Genomic DNA, 25,077 nt, shown 5'->3' on the forward strand with positions numbered 1-25,077 from the left:
TGCTATAACAAAATGTAATAAATACATTTAGTTGATAAAAACAGGTACAAAATATTTACTTTGTTTCTAAAGTTTTCATTTTTTATTCGATCTTTTTTGTTTTGTATCCGTGTTGATTTTCAATATTAAACCAAAGTTTTTTTTGTTTTGTTTTTAGTAGTCAGTTATGACTTCAAAGGACTCATGTTTTGAGTACAAATATTGAGTAGTATGCGTTTTTTTTTTTGCTAAAATATATGTTGGCAAATAAATTTCAGTCGATGTATTTGGGGTAAAAGTTATTATTTTGAAATAAAGTTTTTCGCTCACCACTTCCGCCTGCTCTGTTGTTGAAAAAAACGTTTTCCAAACTTTGAACTAACGTTACTTTGCCGATGAATCTGTGCGATTAGCAAAGGGAATGTGCAAAAAATAATTTCGGGTCGTCGAGGAGTAAATTGAAAATGAATTTTAAACGTGTAAATCGGCCGTCGTTGGCATCGGTCGTTTGTCCCTCTGTCAAACCTAAAACGCAAAATGACGGATTACAAATTGGAGGAATACTTGGAAGGAACTGCAATTAAATACAATATTTTTGTCGAAGTGATCATGTAATGGAAGAAAACAGAGGATGGACTCCTGTCCTACCACCAGGTAAAGAAATTAGACAAAATCTCGACATTGTAATGTTTTTTTGAGTTCTTTAAAGGCACCGTATAGATACACCATCATTCAATGTCGATATTTTCTCTAATCCTCTTTGACTTTATTCCAGATTCTTCTGCAGCGGTGTGGCATAGTAATCCAGTCAAACAGGTGAGGAAAATGACCACAAACTCACTTTCAAAACAAAACAAAATGTGATGGGCATGTATTTTCAGGATGTTCCCCTCCATGGCCCGACAGCTCATCCTTTTAATCCCAGGATGCAACACTCCGAAGTGAGCACAAATCAGGTTTGCGTGTGTGCGTTTGTGTGTGTTTACAACTGCTATATTTTAAATTGATGTCCAAATTTCATCCAGATTAAAACATCAAAGTCTATCCAAGTTTGATCCATATTACACATTTGGCGAAAGTGTAAACACTCCAATCTAACATGTTCGTTCACTTACAGTTTTGTTAAATTCTACAAATTTCAAAAGCATGGTCAGTAATTCTAATCCAAGCAAATCTGAGTTTGATCCAGATTGTGCATTTGTCTTAAGTGTAAACAATCTCATGTAACATGTTCAGACAGTTGTATAGCTATTTCATTTCATCAAATTTGAAATGGGGTATGCGTATGCATGGTGAGAAGATGTAATCCAATTCCATGCAACTTTGATCTGAATCTGATTCAGATTGCACATTTGTCAGGAGTGTAAAAGGTCCAATTTAATATTGTCTGATACTTACATCTCTGTAAAAAATGTAATCCACCCAAGCATAATCTGGTTTTGATTCATATTTTACATTTAATGTAATTATAGTAATACAATATTCAGTTTACCATGTTCAGACACTTTCATTTCATTTTGTTATTTTATTATATTTTTTTTTTTGTCTCAAGTTGTCGGCGAGCGACGCAGCCAGCTGCACCATCCAGAGGCAGAGGAGGGAGATAAAGCTGCTGATGGCGGAGCTGAAGGAGCGCGAATGCGAGCTCAACGCCATGGCCGCCTCCCACCAGAGGTGCCTTCGCGCCTGCGAGGGTGACCGTCGCCAGCTGCTGGAGTCAGAGCAGAAGCAATCTCGACTGGAAGGTGAGGAGCTGACGCCAATGTGGTATGCGGTGTGTAAAAAAAATAAATAAATAAATAAAAAAGAGGTACAAGTAGAAGTACTGATGTAGTTGTCCTACTCGTGTGCAGAAATGTCGTACAGTAGTAGGTGACAGTACAGTGGCGCCTTGACTTACGAGTGACCTGACTCACGGGTTTTTCGACATATGAGCCGTCATTCGAATGATGTTTTTGTCTTGAGTAGCGCGCAAAAAATTTGAGTTACAAGCACTGAATGGTGGCGCTGAACTTTACAACAAGCAGCTGAGAGTGACCAATTCTTTCTTTACGGACGTCTGTTAGCTTAATGCTAACACAGTGCCAAACGCTATAGATGAGCTAACAGAACTAGCATTGGTGTTGCGGTAGTTATAACCCTTTCAGCAACGGATGTTGAACACAAATGGTGCAGCAACACATGCAGACAGACAATATATCAATACTCACAGGCATATTTTTTATCTGCTGTGAAAAACGACTTACTGTACCGTATATTCCTGCAGCTTACTGAATCAGTAAGTGAAACTAAGTTGTGAAACTAAGTTGTGGTATATATGTCTTTATTGTATTTTTGTTGGTGTTTTTTTTGTCGGCTAGAACGGATTAATGGCATTTTCATTCATTTCAATGGGAAAAGATGATGTCGTTATACTAGTGCGCTAAATTTCTTACTAGAAAGGTCAAAGAGCAGACGGTACTTAACTACTACTCTAGGATGTCGTATGATTGGCCTTTGTGTTTGTGCGGATTCGTGCAGAGGAGCTGCAGAAGCGCAACGAGGTGATCCGAGCGCTGACCAAACGGGTCCAGCTGGTGGAGGCGCGGGAGAAGGAGGTCCGCAAGGAGCTGCGTGCCGCTCTGCAACGGATTGAGGAGCTCCAGGAGAACCAGAAGCACATGAGGCATACATGTCAAGACTATGAGGTAGCGGTCCTCTTGTGCAACCTCCAGAAAAGTCGAACAAAACGCGTAAGAGGTTTTCTCTGGTTTCCTTTCGCTTTTAGGAGAAGAACCACAGTCTCAACTCCAAAGTCATGATTCTAACCACTGAGGTGGGCTCTCTAAAGGTCAAAGAGGAAGAGCTGAGTTCAAGGCTCAAAATCAAGGTACGCTAATGAAGTCATTCGTGATGCGGCCTGTGAAAGGATTAACAGTACGTTATTTTTGCACAAAAATCTGATTTACAATTTTCATCAATATTGTCTCTCTCCCGCCTCTTATGGAAAAAGCAAATGACGATGACATTATTAAACAAGTCATTTTGCTTTTGTTTGCCTTTGTTTTAATAAATCTAGGTGTGAATTTGTTTGAACCGTGTGAGACAAACTGGAATTAATCGATTCAAATTGTTATCGTTTGCCAGGACAAAGATGCGAGCGAGGCCTCTGGTCACGTGGTCCACCTGACAGGACGTCTGCGAGAGACGGAGGCGGCGTTGGCCGAGAGCCGCTCCCGAGAGGCCGAGCTGCTGAGAGAGGAGGAGGCCAACCGACGGCGACTGAAAGAAGCCCGGCGCGACAACGCGCGCCTCCGTGGTACGCAACCATGTAATAAGTAAAAAGGAAATACAAGTACAGATACTTGGATAGAAAAGCCCCAGGTAAAAGTAGAAGTATTGATTTTATGTATTTAAGTACAAGTAAAAAAAAAAGTACAGAACCTGAAATGTACTTAAGTACAAAATTGAAAAGAAAAAATGAGATACAAGTACAGATACCTGTGTTAAAAAAAAAAAAATCTGGTAGAAGCAGAAGTATGGATTCAACTGCAAAAGTAAAAATGAAGTAGAAGTACAAATATCTGTGAAGTACCGCAGTTATTCTCGTAGAGGAACTGCAGCAGCAGGTGACGCAGGGTAGCGCCCAACGGGAGGAAACCATCCGACTCAAACAGGAAGTCCAGCTGCTTCGCCAGGATCTGGCCTTGTCAGGTGCATTCACTTCCCCTCACAGTTACTCACTTCCTGTCATAATCATTCACTTCCTGTCACAATCACTCAGTCAGTTCATTCAACTTAAATCATTCATTTCCCATCCTCAGAATCACTCACTGTCAAAGTCACTCGTCAAAATCAAACACTTCCTGCCTGTGTATTCTAGAGCTGTGCGAATAATAAATTTTATTTTTAAGTTAAGTTGTTTTTTGATTAGCAAAAGGGGGGGGGGGGGTCATTTAAAATCAGAAATCGGTTTATTTTCAGGTCATATTGCTCAGCACTACTAGCTTCCTCAAGATTCCCTCACTTCCTGTCACAATAATTCACTTCCTTGTGTAGAAGAATCAGGAGGAGTCACTGCGTCACACTGTACATCCTTGACGCATCATGTTGGACTCATGATTGTGTTGCTTCCCCAGGGGAGGGCGACAGCTGGAAAGACGAACTTCTAGAACTGGCTCGCTCCAAACAGGACCGCGCCGTGTCAGAGCTGCAGTGCCTGCGACAGGTACCCAAACCGACCTCGGCGCCTGACATTCTCTCACCCTCACCACAAGGAAGTGAATGATCAACGGTGTTTGTGAGTGGCGTCTTTCCCGTTGAGTCACATTCCTTCAGCACGTTCCCGCCTGTGTGTCACTGTCACAGCCAAAATGAATTTAGTTGTTTTTAATGTGCCGCCGAGACGGTAAATGAGTCTGTCACCCAAAAAAATGCTTGCCTAGTGAAAAATCCCTTCTTTCCTGTCAGAATCATTAACTTCCTGTGAGAATCACTCGTCACAAACAAACACTTCCATTCAGAATCACTCACTTCCTGTTGAGATTGTGCTCTTTTGTTTGGAATTACTCAATTTCTGTCAGAATCATTCACTTCCTGTAAAAAATAACACACTTCGGGTCAGAGTCGCACACTTCCTGTTGGAATCACTCTCTTTAGGTCGGAATCTCTTGCTTCTTATCAGAATCATTCACTTCCTGTCACAATCACTCACTCAGTTTATTTAACTTTAATCATTAAGCTCCCATCCTCAGAATCACTTGCTTCCCAGAATCACTCACTTTGTGTCAGAGTCACTCATCTCAACCCAGTGACCACAGGTGTGCCCCAGGGGTCTGTCCTGGGGGCCCTCCACTTCATAACGTATCTCATTTCCACAAATACAAAATACCCTTTCACTGCTACGTGGGGTGACACCCAGTGCTACCTCTCCAGCTAACCCAACTCTTCTCTTACCTCACAGACTGTCTCACTGAAAACATCATACTCCCTGCAGTCATGGTGTGTGTTTTGCAGGTGTATGAAAGTCAGAGGAATGAACTTCAACTCCTGCACGTCAACCTTGAAAGCGCCCGTGTGGCGGTGAGGAAGGACCATCATGGCAGGTGATTGCAGACTCCATCAGACATCCTTATTTTACACCTCCCTTTTACGAATCAACTATTTGTTTTTAATGTCACAGCCAAGACCTCTCCTCTGAATCCATGCGAGGGAAGACGTCGCCACAACCCGACCACCTCTCTTCGCCTGGAAGAGTCCACTCGGGCGTCCTTGCCTCACTCTTGACACACGTATGATGTCATGAAAGATAATATGCTAACAGTTTGCTAACATGCCAACGGATAGTAGGCTAACATACAATCATTCACCCCCCCCCCCCCCCCAGAGCGGGGACGTGTTGTCCGACTCATTGCTACAACAGCTTCTGGATCACTCCCCACGATCTGGGGCCCCCTCAAGGCCATTGGAGACCTCCTCCTACAGCCATAATTGTCAGACGGACCACCAGCACGTCTACACTCCCCCCGCCCAGGTAAAGCCTTTTCAGCTGTTAAATGCCAGTCAGTGTGGTTTGGGTGTGTTCACACCTGTTGTCATGTTTTGCTTTCAGAGCGCTGAAGCTCCACCCAAAGAGAGCTGCCGTTCAGCCCGGCAGGGGGGAGGGCAGGCTGGGCAAGACTCCCTGACATTTGAAGACTAAATATTGGCTGTGTGGCATTAGCATCGTCATACACGCATCGTACTGTACATTCATCATCAAGAACAAGCGGGACATGGATTCACGACCAATCGTTGTGTTTTGCGCTGCAGAGATTTTCTCGCAGTATATTTTGTGTGTTTGTGCGTGTTTATGATATGAGAGTGCGAGCAAGTTTTTGGGTGAATGAGTGAGTGTGTGGGTGTAAGTGTGTGTCTATGAGTGGGTGAATGACTGAGTAACTGCCTGTGTGAGATTGAATGTGAGAGTGAGTATGAGAGAGGCATGCTGGTGCGTACATGCGAGTGAGAGAGTGCGTGACTCGTGTGTGTGTGTGTGTGTGTGTGTGTTAAAGTCCGTGCAAATGGGTGAGTGAGTGAGTAAATGGGTGAGTGAGTTTGTGTGTGTGTGGGATTGTCGTGAAACCAGTCTTGCAGGGTTCACACTGGTTTTCTTCTATCGTCATACCAGTTTCCCTGCCCTCACTTCAATTACCTGCTGGTTGGCCGACGACACACACACATTTTTATGCTCCTACTTTGCATTTAAATGTATTTTTCAAAATATATACTTTTTTATATTTAAGAGAAACTCTTTGCCAAGCTTTTTTTTTTTATTACTTTTTTATTTTAAAGGGATGTGAATCAAGGACTAGTTTCTGAGCCGTTTGTCCTGGATTTTTAGACAAGGATTTTCTGACTGGATTAAAAACCATTTAAAAGGACACATTTTTGTTGTTGTTGTTGTTGTTGTTACTGCACGTGCTTGAGACAAGTGGATTAGATTTTACATCACAGGAGCAGCGAGATGAGCAAAACCAAGAACAAAAGCGAGAACAGGACGGAAAAAGTTCTGGCGGCGGAGAAGGAACAGTTTGGAAAACAACAGGTAAATAAAAAGGGAGCTAATCACTGTCCAATCAAACTCCGCACCCTTTGATGACTTGTGACTGATTATTTATATTATATAAAAGTTGGTCAATCGACATTAGCAACGTTGTCTTCTGCTTGGTGAAATTGTTAAATTATTGCTCGTCCTGCAGTCAGGTCTCCAATTATACTTGTGTAGTTTAAGCTATTTATTAGAATGCAAACTACAAGCTCAATTGTAGGTGTACAGTGTTGTTTATGAAGGAAGAACCTAGTGTGTGTATCGAGTTTTTTGTTGTTGTTGTTTTTGTTTTACAGTTGCAGTACATCAGCAAGTGTCTGACCTCGGCTGAAGCGCCACCCAAATCCAAATATGTGCGCAGTATCCTTTTCATTTGGGTTCATAACCTAGACCCAGTTCTCGTATCAAGTAGCAGAACCAGTATCAGAATCTCAGAACTAGTCATAGTACCAGAAACGGTACCAAACATAGCTGAACCAGTTCTAGCACCAGTACCAGCAAATAACTCCAAATTGTGAGCACCATTTTGGTTCTGTGGTTATATTACACCTTTCCCCTTTATCATAACTCTTAACCTTATATGTTGGTACCAGAACCAGTGCAAGTACTAGAACCAGAACCAGAACCATTATCATTATCAGTCCAGTACAAAGACCAGTTATAATTCCAGATGACTACCAGTAACAGATCCAGTACTAGAACCAGTTACAGCACCAAAACCAGTGATAGTACGAGAACCACTACCAGCAACGGGTCAAGTGTCAGAAGCAGTTCCAGTATCAGAACCAGTTATAGTACCAGAATCACATCCAGTAACGGATCCAGCACCAGAACTACTTATAGTTCCAGAAACAGTTATATTACCAGCACCACTACCAATAACAGAACGAGTTATAGTGCTAGAACCACTACCAATAATGGGTCCAGTTCCAGAGACAGTTACAGTACCAGAACAACTTTCAGTAACACATCCTGTACCAGGATCAGTTATAGTACAAGTATAAATAGCAGCACTAAATGAGCTACAGCACCAGAACCAGTAATGCTACTAGTAGCAGAAAGTCAGTGAGACCCTTGTGTAGTTACTGAAGCCAGTACTAGAACCACTACTTTTAACGGGTCCAGTATCAGAACCATTTATATTACCAGCACCACTAACAGAAACAGTACCAAAACCACCACAACGATGAGTTAAAAGTACCAGAACCAGCTATGCTTCCAGTAGTAAAAAATCACCGAAACTCTTAAATTGAGGTACCAGAACCAGTTCTAGTACCACAACCCATACAAGAACCGTTTACCCTTTAGATTTTCCAACATCTGGCGTGACTATGACTTGGGAGGCTTAATTTACCAGAAAATTGCGGATTCCTGGGGTTTCGAATTTCCCTTGACAGCTCCTGAAGACATCCTCCTGGGTAGTCACAAGGAGCGCGGCGCGGCCACCATGTGGTCGTACATCCTCAACCTGCCGCTGTCCAGCAACGCCATCATGAGCTGGAAGTTCTGCTACCTGCTGCACAAAGTGCTGCGCGACGGACATCGCAACGTAATGACTAAACCCGGGCTGGATGTGTGTGTGATGTGATTACTTGATTCTGAACACAGCTACACCCCCATTTATAAGTGGGTGTGCACAGTTGTGCAACCATTTAATGTACTTATCTTTACAACCCCTCTTGAAAATATTTTAGGTTTTTTTTTGTCGTTGTTGTTTTTTTTGGTTTTAGTTGTAGGTCACATTAATGATGCAAAAAGATTCAGGATGATTTATCTGTGCCAAAAGCCTGCCATTCGAACAGAGGTGTGTAGACTTTACAGCGACTGTATATTGCAACTTTGGCTCATCACTTTTACCTCCGCTAGGCTGTGAGGGACTCGCACAGATACTGTCGCAATGTGAAGGACATGGGCGCCTTGTGGGTGAGCGGCCGTCATTTTATGATGATTATGTCACGTATTGTATTATAGCAGCGTGCCGCTTTTCCCGTAGGGCAACCTGCACGATCGCTACGGCCACATCGTCGCCTTGTCGACCAAATTCCTCTGCCTCAAAATGGAGTTTCACGCTCAGGTAAACGGACGTGTGTTTTCAAAAAAAAAAAAATAATAACAAATGTGTAAAAATCAGTAATAAAACTGTAATTTAGCAATTGATGGGATGCTTTGTGGTTGCCAACAGCCACGCAAAATACTACCGTACTGTATATTGAGTTATCATGGGACAAGAAAGACTGATAAATGTAGATTTAAAACTCTTAATTGTAGGATTGTAACTGTATTCCATTAACAAATTTTATAAATTAATTATTAATACTATTTTTATTTTATGAAATATATTTTATGAGGTGTATTTATATTTATTAAATGTCATCAATTCTAGGATTTTAATGTATATTCTTTTTGTCGATTTACATTTATTCAATTCATTCAAATAATTGTTTTGCTTAGTTGAAGCTTTTTCTACCTTCACAGCACAAAGCCATTCCCGGCAACCTGGAGGCCTCCGACGAGACTTTGGAGCGAGAAGCCGGAAGCGACATGAACAGAGTGTAAGAGCAGTCACAAATGTGTGTGTGTTGTTGTTGTCGTTGAGTTGTGTTGTTATTATTATTATTATTATTATTATTATGTATGTTTGGATTGACTGCAGGCTGGATATGACACAGGAGCTGTTGGAATACTTAGACGCTGGACTCAAGATGGCTGAAACTGGTTTGTTTATATAACTTCTAGATCTAGACCCGCTCACAATTTCTCAAAAATATAGTGACCAGATTTAAAAAAAAAAAAAAAACAGCTCACGAAAGTCAGCTGGTTTATTGGCAACATGTAGTAATGCGAAACACCATAGATGGCGCACAACTCGAAATTACAACTTGCCTGTATACTGTTTTTAAAAAAAAATGTTTAATTGCCTTAAAATGTGTAACGATATAATGGAGGTTCACTGTACTTAAATACACGCATGTAGACTGGGATTTTCAAATTTGGTTGATCTCGTCTTGACAGTTCTCCGTCAGATGGACACCAACGGAGCCAAACCCAACTCGCCGGCGGGACAGTGCCGCCTCTTGCCTCTGATCCCGCTCATCCCCGACTGCAGCTTTCTGTACCACTTCTGCGTCCGCCTGTTCTTCAAACTCCACACCCGTGAGTCACGCGTGCACACGTGACAGCATAATTAACCTTTGAACTAACCAGGTGACCAATCAGTGAAGCAAAGCGAGAAGGGGAAAAAAAAAGCACAATCCGTTTTAAGGATGCACAAAATTGACTTGAGTTTGGTGTTTTATCGCCATCCATTTGTCTCATAGTAATTTGACCAACTGTGGTGTTGTCAGGCAGAGCTTTTTGAGACTTTTTTTTTTTTTGTGGGGATCTTGTCATGGTAAATATGACAACCAAATTTCATGTTGCGAAGTGAAATTGGCTTTGGTGGGATGAATTTGACCCTAAATCTAGGGTTTCCCGGGAAATAACTAAAACGAGCCTAAAATGTCCATTTTGAACCAAGATGGTTCTCTGTTTTCAGGCCTAGTTGTTTGAGAATTTTTTTGTGGGACAGCTCATGCGAGACTACCAAACTGTTCTGTTTTCAGGCAAGGCTTTTTTTGTTGGTGTACTTGTTATGGACATGCCTGCCAAATGTCTTGTTGCTAAATGAAACTCACAAACTCAAAATTCTGGAGGGCGCAACCGAGCCAAAATGGCAGACTTCTTGTCTGTTTTCTGGCATGCTTTTCTAGCCTTTTTTCGTCAGTCAACTCACGATAGACAAGCCTACCAAATTTCACATTGCTGAGTTAAACTAGCTTCCAGGGCTGAATTTGTAAAAGTTTAGCTTTCTATAAACTTCATCTTGTGTGACTTGCAGGCATTGCGGCGGATGTTCTTCTCGGCCACAGAGACAGATTCCGGGAGCTATTTAACAGGTACAGTCAATTCTGCTATGCAAAAATCCATCCCTTTTCCGTACCGCTTATCCTCACGAGGGTCGCGGGCGTGCTGGCGCCTATCCCAGCTATCTTCGGGCGAGAGGCGGGGCACACCCCGAACTGGTCGCCAGCCAATCGCAGGGCACATAGAAACAAACAACCATTCACATTCACACCTACGGGCAATTTAGAGTTTTTAATTAACCTACCACACATGTTTTGGGGATGTGGGAGGAAACCGGAGAACCCAAAGAAAACCCACACAGGCAAGAGGAGAACATGCGAAACGCCACACAGGCGAGGCCGGATTTGAACCCGGGTCCTCAGAACTGTGAGGCAGATGTGCTAAACAGTCTTCCATCATGCCGCCAAAACATATATGTTACAGTAAATGTTAGATGCTTTAAAAGTTGCTATTTAGTAATGACAACTATCGCTAATGTCTTTTTCCCAGCCTCAAGCAGTTCTTCAACAGAGCCAGAGAGATTGAGTTCTTCAAAACCATCATCCAGATACCAGAACTCCCAGATGTGCGTGACAGCTTTTTCTTTGACCAACCTTTTCCCTATTTCAATTCATTAATGTAACAATTCATCTTTAATATACAAATATAAAAAATGAATTCAATTCATTTGTTTAGTTATTTAATTTCTGAATTGTCATGCAGGCTACAGTTTTGTGTTTGGATACAGAGGTGATATTTATGTTGATGTTGTTACTTCTTTTTTTTTTCCCCCGTTAAGGCGCCTCCAAACTTCCTGCGTGCAGCTGCCTTGGCAGAGTACAAGAGGCCGGTGGTGGTGATTGCAAACGAGGAGCGCTTTGATGACGACGAACCCGAGCCACAAACCGACTCACGGGACTTGGAGCAGGTCCGTTATCCGTTTTCAAATGTAGGAGGTCAAAGTAAAAAATAAATAAATGCTCGAGTAAAGTACACATACCGGAAAAAACTACTTAAGTACAGTAATTAAGTATTTGTACTAGCCGGCGGCGTTTCTGGGTGTTGTTGATAAATGGCTTTTGCTTTGCATAGTAGAGTTTCAAGTTGCACTTACAGATGTAGCGCCAAACTGTATTTACTGACATTGGTTTTCTGAAGTGTTCCTGAGCCCCTGCGGTGATATCCTTTACACAACGATGTCGGTTTTTGATGCTGAGGGATCGAAGGTCACGGGCATTGAATGTTGGATTTGGGCCTTGCCACTTACATGTAGTGATTTATCCAGATTCTCTGAACCGTAGATGATGAAATCCCTAAATTCCTTGCAATTGTACGTTGAGGAACATTGTCCTTAAACTGTTGGACTATTTTCTCACGCACTTGCTCACAAAGAGGTGAGCCTCGCCCCATCTTTGCTTGTGAATAACTGAGCAATTCTGGGAAGCTCCTTTTATACCCAATCATGGCACCCACCTGTTCCCAATTAGCCTGTTCACCTGTGGGATGTTCCAAACAGGTATTTGATGAGCATTCCTCAACTTTCTCGGTCTTTTTTGCCACCTCTCCCAGCCTTTTTGGAACGTGTCGCAACCAAGAAATTCTAAATTAATGATTATTTGCAAAAAACAATAAAGTTTATCAGTTCGAACATTAAATATCTTGTCTTTGTAGTGTATTCAATTAAATATAGGTTGAACATGATTTGAAAATCATTGTATTCTGTTTTCATTTATGTTTAACACAATGTCCCAACTTCATTGGAATTGAGGTTGTACAACCACTGGCTAACCTTAGTGCTAAGATGCTATGTATATTTCTCTAGTATTAAAATCTGTGTCTGTCTCGGTAGTATTACCTGCTGAGTCAGATGGGTGTGCCTGATGCGGACCAGAGCGGTCAGCACAATGAGAACGAGAGCCTGAGGAGAGAACTGGACCTCCTGAAACCAGAACTTCAACTCATCAAATCTGAGGTACATTGCAGCAAAAAAAAAAAAAAAGGTTGATTTCATCCTAACAACAAAAAACAGTTTGGCTCTAAATGGGAACCTTGAGGTACACCACAGTAGAAGATGTGACAAAGAAACAAGAGCAAGCCTCACTTGTGACTTATGTTGCAATGTTAATAAAATTCTTATACTGAATACTAATCAAATCTGATGAGGGTAAAAAAATACAAAATAATATTTTGTTGGTAAAACGTGCAAGTGCGCACACACGTGTTTTCTGTGTGCGCGTGGGCAGGCTCAGCGGTGCGTGACGGAGCTCCGGGCTCAAGTAAACCACCTTGAGGCGGAGGTGGAGGAGCAGCGCACCCACAAGCAGATGGCGCACGTGGAGAACGAGCACCTACGCATGGAGGTGGAAGCGGTGCGCTCTGCCAACGTAGCCAATATGGGCGCTCAGATCGGATTCAAGGAGGCCGACGGTAAGCGCGGTGCAACAAACTCTTGGACGTTTTATTTTTTTTTATCCCGTTCAATTGTGGCTAACATTTCTTCACTCGGCAGGTCGAGCACAGGCAGCCGAGTTTCGATTCAGTCAACTCAAAGAGAAACATGCTGAGCTGGTCACCAGTCATGCCGACCTAATGAAGCGGGTACGGTAAACCCCCTTTATTCGTAGCTCACTATTCACAAATGTACCTATTTGTGAAGAAAGAGATGCCACAAGATGCAGTCAAAGCCCTCTCTAAATAGGACAGTGTACAGATTGGTGTCAAGGAAGTACAGTATGTTGAAATGATAAATCTTGACCAAGAGACTAGCTTTGTTTGTCGGGCCGAGCTAAGTTTAGCCTGGGTTGTTAGGGGAAGTTAGGGAGAGTCTTCGCCACGTCCATGTGCACTTCCGGTGGATTATTATTTTTTTTTAACAATACGTCACACCAGTTGATGATGTCTTCTCATATCCACCCATCCATTTTCTGAGCCGCTTCTCCTCACTAGGGTCGCGGGCGTGCTGGAGCCTATCCCAGCTGTCATCGGGCAGGAGGCGGGGTACACCCTGAACTGGTTGCCAGCCAATCGCAGGGCACATAGAAACTAACAACCATTCGCACTCATAGTCATGCCTACGGGCAATTTAGAGTCTCCAATTAATGCATGTTTTTTGGGATGTGGGAGGAAACCGGAGTGCCCGGAGAAAACCCACGCAGGCACGGGGAGAACATGCAAACTCCACACAGGCGGGGCCGGGGATTGAACCCGGGTCCTCAGAACTGTGAGGCTGACGCTCTAACCAGTCGTCCACCGTGCCGCCCGTCTTCTCATATCTAAGTATCTAATTTTGGGATGCCGTGTCACGCAGTTGGAGCAATATCCCACGTTTTTGGGTTTTGTGTGAAAGGCGCAGTGGAACAATTTCAGTACATTCTGTTCCGGGAGTGTAGAACGCAGAGACGAACAAGCAGCTGGCTCACACCAAACAAGACCAAGATGAGATGTGCAGGACCAAACAGAAGCTGGAGAGCGAGCTGGAGAACCTGCGTCGGGGGAAAACCAACTTGGTGAGACCTCGCCGGCTAAAGGCTTTAACCGCTAACATTTAACGCGGTGGATCACTCCGTCAGATGCACCAGCGGCAGAACGAGGCGGACAGGCTGAATAAAGAACTCCTGGAGCAAAGAGCCGAGTTGGCGCTCCTTCGCAGCACCCTGGAGAGCAAGGAGATGGTAAGATGCTAACGTAGCATAACATTCGGATTTTGGTTAACAATGCTAACAATGTAGAATTGTTTTACCCATACAGAAAATGGATGGATGGATGGATGGATGAGAAAAGTATTTGCTTACCTTGGAGAAGACATTTGAGAATGGAACACGTGACTATGTGTGGCTAGCATCATTAGCTTCCTTGGCTCATTAGCGCCGAGGCGAAACTGAACAAAAAATAAATGAATGAAGCGTTGTTCTCTTAACCGCCACTACAGATCGTAACTAGGCCTCATCTAAGTAGCATAAAATTGAAGGAATGAATGCAGATGACTTCATAATGTAGCGTTATCAAGAGGCATTTTATCTGTGTTGATTTTGGAAATCGAACAAAGAACAATATTTTTGGCCTTGTTTGCTTTGTTGCTGCCATGGATCGTACCGAGGATTCATGTGAGTAACATAATTACATGGCTAACATGACTAATACTAAGACCTCATAGCTTTATCCACAACCTGCATTTATCTGGTTACTTTGTGATAATAGACCAAATAATATAGACATATAAATATCATTTTAAAAAAAAACAGGAGCCTGGTTAGCATTACAGAGAATCCCCTGTCCTCCAGGAAGGCTCCCAGGCCAGCAGCAGCCTGGGCGCTCTGCAGGCGGAGCGCGACGCCCTGCTGCGCTCGGCCCAGGAGCGCGACTGTGACCTGTCGTCACTGAGGCAACAACAGAGCACCGCCGACCTGGAGAGGGATCGCCTGAGCCGGGAGTTAGAGGCGCTCAGGGCGCAGCTGCAGCAGCAGGTAAGGAGTAGAAGGAGGAGGAGGAGGAGGAGGTAGCCAGGGGGAAAGGTAGGTGGAGAAGGGAAATGTATGGAGGCGGAGGAAAAGGTAGGAGAGGGGCGTAAGGTAAGAGAGGGAAAAGGTAGTAGGGTTGAACCCATTAGTTGACAAGTCTACTTTATTACATTGCATCAATGTTTCACAGTTGAAGTTGACCGATCACTAATCACGTTTTTGGCATCTTGTCTTCCAATCGGCCAATTTATTAAGGATTTAGCTGACGTCTTCATACGTCAGCGCGGGTCGATTATGAAATTATGAGTTTATGAAAATAAGCAGGTGGTGGATGAGAATAGCGGTTGGCCTCGATAGTTTCGCCGCTAAAAGATTCATACCGACAGCACCACGGGACCGGCGGTGAGGAAGGCGGGCAGCGGCGCAAAGTGAAACTAACCATGTCTCCAAAATGTTATGACTAATAGCGCACAAACAAAAATTGTGTGCTAACGAGAACTTAATTCATCATTGAAGTTGCGTGGTAAAACACACACTAAGGTCTCGGCACCTGTCGCGTTACGAGATTGACATCAGTACAATATATACTGCCGTATGGATGCTACGAGCGTGTGGAAATATTCTACCAAAAATTATCATACCATAAAAATGACAAGGGAAATAAAAACGGTGAAAAAGTGGAATGCTTAATTCTTTTTAGGCCTGTCTACGATGTTCCGTCTTACAAAACGCTATGCTAAAGAACACAAGTTTGTTGATGAGATACATGCACAGGACTCCCACTAATTACAACAACTGCAATTAGCGTAATGGTGAGTTGTATTTTTAATCGTGTGTTTTTATTTGTTTCTATGCCTTTCGGTTAAAAAAAGGCCTTTACATGAAACCGGTCCGTGGCGCAAAAAAGGTTGAGGACCACTGTTAACTGTGCTGGAAAAAAATATCAATGATGTCATCGATTAATCGACTTTGAATCAACGATCAGCACATTCTCGTCGACGACAAAAAATCTTTAGTTGTTCCAATCTTAAATGGTTGGAGAGGGGGAAGATCGGAGACGAGAATTGTAGCAAGAGGGGGGAATGGAGTGCGGAAAGTTCGGAGAAGGGAAAAGTAGGGGGCGGGGAGGTAAAGGGGGTCTGTAGGAGACGAGCAATTTAGGAGGTCAGCCAGGGGAAAGGTGGGAGAGAGTGAAAGGTAAGTGATACTTGATGTGTCTGCTCCACAGTTCAACATCAACGCTCAGCAGAAGTTGGAGATTGACAGGCTGCGGCGCGAGTTGGACACCACCCGAGCCGAGCTGGCGCGTGCCAACAGCAACCTGCAGAGCAAAGAGCTGGTATGTACGTACACGGTTTTCATCCACTCAGACTAGTTGCATTGACCCGGTGCACATTCATAATCAAATTACAGTCAAGCGAGTGCCTATGTTAATACAAAACCAATTCCAATGAGGTTGGGACGTTGTGTTAAACATAAATAAAAACAGAATACAATGATTTGCAAATCATGTTCGACCTATATTTAATTGAATACACTCCAACGACAAGATATTTCATGTTCAAACTGATAAACTTTATTGTTTTTAGCAAATAATCATTAACTTAGAATTTTATGGCTGCAACACGTTCCTAAAAAAGTTGGGACAGGTGGAAATAAAGACTCAGAAAGTTGAGGAATGCTCATCAAACACCTGTTTGGAACATCCCACAGGTGACCAGGCTAATTGGGAACAGGTAGGTGCCATGATTGGGTATAAAAGGAGCTTCCCTGAATTGCTCAGTCATTCACAAGCAAAGATGGGGCGAGGTTCACCTCTTTGTGAACAAGTGCGTGAGAAAATAGTCCAACAGTTTAAGGACAATGTTCCTCAACGTACAATTGCAAGGAATTTAGGGATCTCATCATCTACGGTCCATAATATCATCAAAAGGTTCAGAGAATCTGGAGAAATCACTGCACGTAAGCAGCAAGGCCCAAAACCAACATTGAATGCCCGTGACCTTCGATTGCTCAGGCGTCACTGCATCAAAAACCGACATCAATGTGTAAAGGATATCACCGCATGGGCTCAGGAACACTTCAGAAAACCAATGTCAGTAAATACAGTTCGGTGCGACATCCGTAAGTGCAACTTGAAACTCTACTATGCAAAGCAAAAGCCATTTATCAACAACACCCAGAAACGCCGCCGGCTTCTCTGGGCCCGAGCTCATCTAAGATGGACTGACGCAAAGTGGAAAAGTGTTCTGTGGTCCACATTTCAAATTTTTGGGGGAAATAGCGGACGTCGTGTCCTCCGGGCCAAAGAGGAAAAGAACCATCCGGACTGTTATGGACGCAAACTTCAAAAGCCAGCATCTGTGATGGTATGGGGCTGTGATGTGTAACTTACACATCTGTGAAGGCACCATTAATGCTGAAAGGTACATACAGGTTTTGGAGAAACATGCTGCCATCCAAGCAACGTCTTTTTCATGGACGCCCCCGCTTCTTATTTCAGCAAGACAATGGCAAACCACATTCTGCACGTGGTACAACAGCCTGGCTTCGTAGTAAAAGAGTTCGGGTACTAGACTGGCCTGCCTGCAGTCCAGACCTGTCTCCCATTGAAAATGTGTGGCGCATTATGAAGCGTAAAATACGACAACGGAGACCCCGGACTATTGAACAGCTGAAGCTGTACATCGAGCAAGAATGGGAAAGAATTCCACCTACAAAGCTTCAACAATTAGTGTCCCCAGTTCCCAAACGTTTATTGAATGTTGTTAAAAGAAAAGGTGATGTAATACAGTGGTAAACATGACCCTGTCCCAGCTTTTTTGGAACGTGTTGCAGCCATAAATTCTAAGGTAATGATTATTTGCTAAAAACAATAAAGTTTATCAGTTTGAACATGAAATATCTTGTCTTTGTAGTGTAATCAATTAAATATAGGTTGAACATGATTTGCAAATCATTGTATTCTGTTTTTATTTATATTTAACACAACGTCCCGACTTCATTGGAATTGGGGTTCCAGTCAAACACAAGCGTTGTTCGGTCCTTCCAGAGCGGTTCGCAGCTGAGCAGCACGCTGGCGGGGCTTCAGGCGGAGAAGGAGACGATGCTGCGGTCGGTGCGGGAGCAGGAGGCCGAGCTGGGCTCCCTCCGGCAGCGGGCGCAGCTACAGCAGAGCTCTCTGGAGCAGGAACGGCAGCGCAGCAGCATGGAGCTGGGAACGCTGCACGCACAGCTACAACAGCAGGTGCGCCCCGCCGCGCCATTCACCAGACTCATGGCTCATTAGCCACTTACCAAAAAGACTTCAGCGTTTCATTATTCTGCTACCTTGATGACTAAATGATGTCTGCCATTGGCAACTGCACATAGTTGCGTCTTGGTGCTCGCTTTGCGCCTCCTGGTCACTGGCTGTGTGCGTGTGTAAGCAGGCCAATCGTGAAGCCGAGCTGGCTCACAAGCTGCAGGAGGAGCAGTTCTGCCTGCTGCAGTGCGCCGTGGTGGAAGCGGAGGGCATCGTCCTGGATGCCGTTGCCAAACTGGACGACCCAATCCACGTGCGCTGCATCTGCTCGCCCGGTATGTGCGTGCATACATAAGACTAGACTTTGTTTTAAAAACGGAATAAAAAAGAAAATCGGAGCATGTTCAAAAGTTTTTGGTTAAAATGATAAGAAAATAGAAAAAGTCCTAAATCCCTCATCCTTGTGTCTGTCTATCAGATTATTTGGTGAATCGGGCCGAGACCACTTTGGTGTCGGTGGACAAAATGCAGCAGAGTCATGTCATCTATCTGGCAAACATGAATGGTTAGTTTGTTTGTGCGTGTTTGGGTGGCTTGGTTGTTTTCTGGGATGGTTTGTTGGTTGTTTTGCTGGTTTAACGCGTGGCTTGTTGTTGTTGGTTGGTTGTTTTTTGTTTTTGTTTTTTTTCGCTGTTGGTTTGGTTGGTTGGTTTGTTGGTAGTTTTTTGTTGTTGTTGCTTTTGGTTGGTTTGTTGTAGTTGTTTTCATTGGTTTGTTTTTGTTGGATTGTTGATTTGTTTTGTGTTGGTTGTTTTTTGGCTCGTTGTTGTTTATTTGATGTATTTTTTTAGTTGGTTGGTTGTTTGGGTTTGTTTGTTGGTTGATTGTTTGTTGCTGGTCACCAATGTTGTGCGTTTTTGTCGCTAACGAGCATGTGGTTGTTCCCAGACGCCAGCGGCCTGCTTCGGGCTGTCACTCAGTTCTCCCACTTGGCCGCCGACACCATTGTAAACGGCGGTGCCACGTCGCACTCGTCCCCCACCGATCAGGCCGACCGTAAGTCCCCGAGTCTCACGCAAGATGTGCCGCCTCGGCCTCGGCTCCGATTCGGCTATTTTCCCAGTTGTCTGTGTGAAAAAAGGTTTGTGGGTGTGGTGCAGGTTTGACTGACAGCTGTCGGGACTGTGCCAATAACTGCCTTCAGTTCTTGAAGGACTTGAAGCTGCAGGCCAGCTTGCAGAGAGCCGACCCCACTGCCATACGTTACGCCATCCAGCGCATCCTCGCCTTGGGACAGGTGGGGGATTCAAACCGACGTCCAAGTATTCAGCTCATTCGGGACATCTGGGCAACTATGCCACAATTTGTATATGTTAGCATACGGACTTGTTAGCATGTTCGTATTTGAGAAATTTTCATTGAAAATAGTGCAACGAAAGGAGGGCAAAATGTCTGATTTTAGCAGGTGTCATTATTTTGTAAATATTGTATACATTCAGTAATTTTACATTTCCCAATGTTCACATTCTATTTTTCCTGCATTTCAGTAAAGGATCTCTTTAGCATTCACGGACAGTTTCTAGAAAAATTGCATTGTCTCGCTCTCTCTCTCTCTCTCTGTGTTTCTTGTTGTTGTGGTTTAGGAGCTGCGTCCCAAGGGGCAGGACGTCCTCAAGGAGGAGCTGGGCAACATGGTGGACAAGGAGATGATGGCCACCTCCACCGCCATCGAGGAAGCCGTGCTGCGTATGGACGTAAGGCATCGCCACGCACACACTAATGATGGACGTGGCGACCAAATTTCATAGTGTTGACTGATTTTGGAGGTTGAACTTGCGATGATGCTGACGACGGGTTGCGTGTGTTTGTAGGAGATCTTGTCGCAGGCCAGAAAGGACACGAGTGGCCTGAAGCTGGAAGTCAACCAGAGGTGAGATCACCGCACCGGTCATCCCTATTTTTTGTTAGTTTTTTTTTTGGGGGGGGGGAATTTCAACTTCTCTGTGATGTTTGTGTCCCATCGCAGCATCCTGGGCTCCTGCTCTGACCTCATGAAGGTAGCCGCAGCTCATTTTTTAAAAAATTAAAATGGATGGAGCAAATATGTTGTGCTGTGCCTGCAGGCTGTTCACATGCTGGTGACGTCCGCCACAGATCTTCAAAAGGACATCGTGGAAGGAGGGAGGGTGAGTTGAAAGCGCGCTCGGCAACCATTTTATATTTATTTTTATGTCGTTGATTTATTTGGTTATTTTCAATTTGATATTTGATTTTAATTTTGTACATGTATGGATAATGTATGATTTGTTATTATTATATGACTTGGTTACTTGTGAAAATATTTTTTTAAACTGACCAATTTTAAATGTTACGTTGATTTGATCAATTTCAATTTTATTTATTTATTTATTTACTTTAGCTATTTTTTTTACATTTTGTATGTGTTTTAGCAGTTAACCCAACAACAAAAATATTAAAATAAATTTGGTTTTCATTGTGATTTATTATTAAATGAGCTCGTAGATTTGTTTTAATCTAAAAAATATGCAATTTTAGTTATAATTATTAGATCATTCGTAAATTATTTTATTTGATCTATTTTTAAAAACTGACAAATTAAACACAACACAAATACTAGAAAGAAATATTTGCTAAATATTATTTGTTTTTGCAGGCTAAAACTCTGAAGTAAAATAAAATAATAATATAATAATATATATATATATATATATATATATATAACTGTAATAAAAATAAATTATATTGTTTTACAACATATATTTCGTATTGTTTAATTTGTTGAATTAACCTTTAAAATGCAACCCTTAATGAAAACATTGAATTCATGTATTATTTGTATTTACAATATTTAAAGAAACAGATGAATACATAATAAATGAAATTATTTTCCAGACTACACTGCCTTTTTATTTGTTTAATATTTTTGTCGTTTAAAAAATGCCCTCCAAAACCTTCATGTGGAGAACTGAACGAATATTTAAATGCTTATTTTCATTTTTGTGTTTAATGTATATAGAATGAGTATAATAAATAAATATTGTGGCTCTATTGTTTTTCACAGGGAGCAGCTTCTGTCACAGAATTCTACGCCAAAAATTCCCGCTGGACAGAGGGGCTGATCTCGGCCTCCAAGGCCGTGGGCTGGGGCGCCACGCAGCTGCTGTGAGCACTTTGGACTACAAAGTAATTAGCATTATTCATGAATGAATTATAAATTACGTCCTCAGAGAGTCCGCCGACCGCGTGGTGGGCGACAACGGGACGTACGAGGAGCTCATCGCGTGCTCCCACGAGATTGCCGCCAGCACCGCCCAGTTGGTCGCCGCCTCCAAGGTGCCGCGCCACCCTTTAAACCTCAGCGAGCGCTAACGAGCTAACACGCTAACACGCCGCTCCTCTCTTAGGTGAAGGCGGAGCGCGGCAACAGGAAGCTGTCCACGCTGCAGCAGGCCTCGCGCCACGTCAACAACATGGCCGCCGTGGTCGTCACCTCCACCAAACACGGCCAGATGCAGATCTCGGAGGAAGGTGAGGAGCCACATTTCGGGTGTAAAGTCACCATGTTACCAGATTCAAGTCAGAATATCACATGACTGTTATGGGTTTGATTGATCTTTGTCTTTCCAGGAGTGATGGACTTCTCTGGAATGTCGCTCATCAAGCTCAAAAAAGAAGAAATGGAGGCTCAGGTTAGTCATTCGCTATACGATTACTTGTTGTACTTGTTACGTCCCCTTGAACCGTGTCGGGAAGTTGAGATTTGGGCTGTTGTTGTCAGTCTGCGGATCGTGAGCTGGAAATAAGCTTTCCCACAGTACCACCCGTGTCCTTCTACGGTGGTGAGGGGGTTTCCAAGAGGCGATGGTAGACGTTTGGTTTTTCCATGATCCTTTTCACATTTTAGCTTTCCAATGATGTCACTTGTGTAACTCTGTGACATGGGGATGTGTCCAAGATGGCATTGTGTTTGGTGTGGTTGGGACTAGCGTTTGAACGGAAAGTCATACACTGATGGAATTCACTCCTACCCCCGCATTCTTAGGGATGAACTTTACAACGATACCACTTGCCTCCACCCACGAAATTGTGAAGTGTCCAAATTATCCAAATGAATCCAAATGAAGTTCTCCCCCAGCATTTTTCGGGGAGAGCTTTCCAAAGATACCACTTGTGTACTTCTTTGGCATCAGGAACGCGTCCGAGCTGGGATTTTGGCTGTTTCTCCGATCCGCGGATCGTTTGAGTTAGGAATAAACTGTGGAACAAAAAGTCATACAGGGATGGTACTTACTTCTGCCACTGCGTTCTTAAGGATGATCTTTCCAATGATACCGCCTGCGTCCTTTTGCGATGTCATGTAATGTCCAATCCGGGCAATTTCAGCGATCTGCAGATTGTTATAGTTTCTCTGATCCGTAGATCAGTATTTTATCATATATTCCACCCCCATGTCCCGAAGGACGATCTTTCCGACGATACCACCCGCACATCTTCCTGGGACCTTACAAAGTGTCCGAGCTCGCACTTTGGCTGTTTCTCTTATCCGCGGATTTGTGTAAGATGAAATATGTTTTGAACAGAAAGTCATACCGAGATGGAATTCACTTCTACCCGCGTTCTTAAGGATGGTCTTTCCAGCGATACCACCCACATCTTTCTACGATGATGGGACTTGTCCGACCTGGGATTTTGGCAGTTTCTCTGATCCGCTGATCAGTGTGGTTAGAAATAACTTTTGACTGGAAGGTCGTACAGGGATGGAACTTCCTCCTACCCGGAAGTGATGAACTTTCCAATGGTACCGCCCGCGTCTTTCTACAATTTCGGGAAGTGTTTAAATTGGGATTTTAGACATTCCGGTGTGTTTTGGTGGTCTGCAGATCACTGCGGGTCCAAGTAACTTTTGGAAAAAAAATTCTTTTGGAACTTCTACACCTTCTTCTTTGGCATTATGATGGGTGGGGATCGATTTATCTCTGGTGGTTTGGTTCTCAGGTGCGGGTGTTGCAGCTGGAAAGTCAGCTGGATCAGGAGCGCGTCCGCCTGGGTGAGCTGAGGAAGCGCCACTATGACTTGAGCGCCGTGCAGGACGGCGTCGGCTGCGACATACTGGACGGTGACGAAAGCTTCCCACCGCCCCCGCCGCCCACTTTACTGGACGCCACCTCTTTCCCGCCACCGCCGCCGCCTGAGCCTCCCACTGTTCCCACCTTTGCATCTACCAACCCTTTCGCACCTGCCGCATCGCAGTCCTTCTCGCTGCCTCAATCTTACACGCCATCGCGGCCCTACGCGCCGTCTCAGCCCTACACATCGTCTCAATCTTACTCGCCATCGCAACCTTACATGTCGTCTCAGCCTTACACGCCGTCCCAAGCTTTCACCCCAATCCCCAGCCAGAATTACGGAAATACTCAGTCCTTCTCCAGCCCGCCAAACTCCTCTGCGACACCCAGCCTCTCCCAGCGCCCCTCGCAGTCCCAGACCACAGACTCCAAGAGCACGGAATCCGCAAAATTCAACCTGAGGAAACCCAGCATCTTCAGTAAATCCGGAAACCTGTTTAGGAACGCGGTAAGAGAAACATTTCTGTATATGTGGTTTTCAAAAATGGAGGATATTTGCATGTTTGTCATTTCCATTGCAGTTCAAACGAGGGGAAACTGGAGAGTCTTGAGGCCAGACTGAGGGCGACTCACAGATAATGAAGATGTAACATTTGAATCTCATTTATGTGCGCCAACATGTTTTTATTCCAAATTGAGCTGAAGAAGCATGGAAAAAAAATCTTTCGCCATCTAGTGTTTTGGTATTGAAACTGCACATGCTAACTTTGACCCATACACAGACATTTTTGTAATTGTTGATATATATCATATTTCTGCACATTTTCTGTCCAGCTCTTGTCTGTGTTTTGATGGAATTCTGTTGCTTGATTAAATGCGTCAAATACAAATAATAATTATTTCTGCTCTATGTGGTGTTGGATATTAGTGTGCTGTGTCACAAGTGAAAACAATGAAATGTTGACAAAATGTTATTTTCATTAAAAATATACAAAGGAGGGCACGCTCATAACAAATGAAAATGTAAAATGACGTAAAAAAAGTTTTTGTAACGCTACGATAAATGTTACTGAATACATTTTCAACGTTGAACGAATTCAGTCGTAATGTTACGATAAACGTTACCAGGTTAAAGTTATGTTTGGGGATTTTGTTAACTTCATGAAATTGGAATCAAAATGTTCCACACATTGTTGTGATGTTACAAAAATAAAGGTGTAATGTCACGAGAACAATGTTGGAATGCTACCATAAAGTCGTATACTGTTGCACAAATAAAGTTGAAATGTTATGAGAAAAAAAAATCTGACTACTGGGGGAATCAAGTCGGAATGTTACGAGAACAAAAGTTGTAATGTTACCAAAACACATTTTCAATGAATCGAGATTCGAGTCATAATGTTACGCTAATAAAGTTTCAATATTACAAGAATAAACCTGTAATGTTATGACAAAGTCACAATGATATGTGAGTGAAGTTGGAATATTTGGAGAACTAGTGGTGATTTTATGTGACTAAATGTGTTGTATTAGAAGTCGAATGATTCCTTTATTTGTGACTGGAAATATGAATCATTTCATTCCCCAGCCAAAAATAGTCTGCCAGCCCCCCTCACGTGGTACTTTAGTCAAGTGAGAGAACACACTGGAATGTGTATGGAAGCAGGAAGTTGACATTTAAGCACGTTGAACTGAAGTGAAAAGGGAGGTACTGCAGCTTTCACAATAAAACCTACTGAGAAAGTCGCAACCTTCAATATAAAGATCAATGGGAATTTCGCATCCTTCAAAATAAAACCTAACAGGAATGCTCTGTCAACCGCACTGGTCAATAAAATTAAATAAATAAAATTCTATGGT

At 43.3% G+C, this 25,077-nt stretch overlaps 2 protein-coding genes across 6 annotated transcripts; both read left to right on the forward strand.

The window, feature by feature from the left end:
* Positions 1–293: 293 nt before the first annotated feature.
* ccdc62 (coiled-coil domain containing 62) lies at positions 294–5,707 on the forward strand. Of its 5 annotated transcripts, none has more exons than XM_061747700.1 (13): positions 294–633; positions 755–795; positions 861–935; positions 1,532–1,724; positions 2,500–2,666; positions 2,747–2,848; positions 3,106–3,277; positions 3,559–3,672; positions 4,098–4,186; positions 4,975–5,063; positions 5,141–5,249; positions 5,381–5,491; positions 5,570–5,707. In XM_061747700.1, exons 1-13 carry the CDS (start codon positions 594–596, stop codon positions 5,657–5,659), a joined length of 1,392 nt encoding a protein of 463 aa, XP_061603684.1. In that variant the 5' UTR covers positions 294–593; the 3' UTR covers positions 5,660–5,707. The 5 variants fall into 5 exon arrangements, with proteins under 5 accessions (XP_061603684.1, XP_061603681.1, XP_061603683.1 ...); XM_061747697.1 differs by having other exon boundaries at positions 295–633; positions 5,345–5,491; XM_061747699.1 differs by having other exon boundaries at positions 295–633; positions 861–920; positions 5,345–5,491.
* An 11-nt stretch (positions 5,708–5,718) lies between these two features.
* LOC133465188 (huntingtin-interacting protein 1-related protein-like) lies at positions 5,719–24,113 on the forward strand. The gene is made up of 33 exons (XM_061747694.1): positions 5,719–6,544; positions 6,844–6,907; positions 7,954–8,096; positions 8,414–8,470; positions 8,541–8,621; positions 9,023–9,099; positions 9,201–9,262; positions 9,560–9,700; positions 10,425–10,482; positions 10,940–11,015; positions 11,229–11,357; positions 12,279–12,401; positions 12,673–12,856; positions 12,939–13,027; positions 13,819–13,935; positions 13,999–14,100; positions 14,710–14,892; positions 16,115–16,225; positions 17,939–18,133; positions 18,318–18,465; positions 18,609–18,695; positions 19,079–19,186; positions 19,291–19,427; positions 19,774–19,884; positions 20,002–20,060; positions 20,157–20,187; positions 20,254–20,316; positions 21,213–21,313; positions 21,379–21,484; positions 21,556–21,679; positions 21,779–21,840; positions 23,147–23,725; positions 23,799–24,113. The coding sequence occupies exons 1-33, from the start codon at positions 6,464–6,466 to the stop codon at positions 23,826–23,828; spliced, it is 3,819 nt and encodes a 1,272-aa protein (XP_061603678.1). The 5' UTR covers positions 5,719–6,463; the 3' UTR covers positions 23,829–24,113.
* Positions 24,114–25,077: the final 964 nt, after the last annotated feature.

This window comes from Phyllopteryx taeniolatus, chromosome 15 (assembly GCF_024500385.1).
Source record: "Phyllopteryx taeniolatus isolate TA_2022b chromosome 15, UOR_Ptae_1.2, whole genome shotgun sequence".
NCBI lineage: Eukaryota > Metazoa > Chordata > Actinopteri > Syngnathiformes > Syngnathidae > Phyllopteryx > Phyllopteryx taeniolatus.

Excerpts from the sequence above, each read along its gene's own strand:
- ccdc62 (XM_061747697.1), top strand. The coding sequence starts at position 594 with ATGGAAGAAAACAGAGGATGGACTCCTGTCCTACCACCAG. Across the intron at positions 2,667-2,746 it reads ATACATGTCAAGACTATGAG|GAGAAGAACCACAGTCTCAA; the intron begins GTAGCGGTCCTC and ends TTTCGCTTTTAG. Across the intron at positions 2,849-3,105 it reads GTTCAAGGCTCAAAATCAAG|GACAAAGATGCGAGCGAGGC; the intron begins GTACGCTAATGA and ends ATCGTTTGCCAG.
- LOC133465188 (XM_061747694.1), top strand. The coding sequence starts at position 6,464 with ATGAGCAAAACCAAGAACAAAAGCGAGAACAGGACGGAAAAAGTTCTG. Across the intron at positions 13,028-13,818 it reads ATGCCGACCTAATGAAGCGG|AACGCAGAGACGAACAAGCA; the intron begins GTACGGTAAACC and ends CCGGGAGTGTAG. Across the intron at positions 18,696-19,078 it reads CTATCTGGCAAACATGAATG|ACGCCAGCGGCCTGCTTCGG; the intron begins GTTAGTTTGTTT and ends GGTTGTTCCCAG.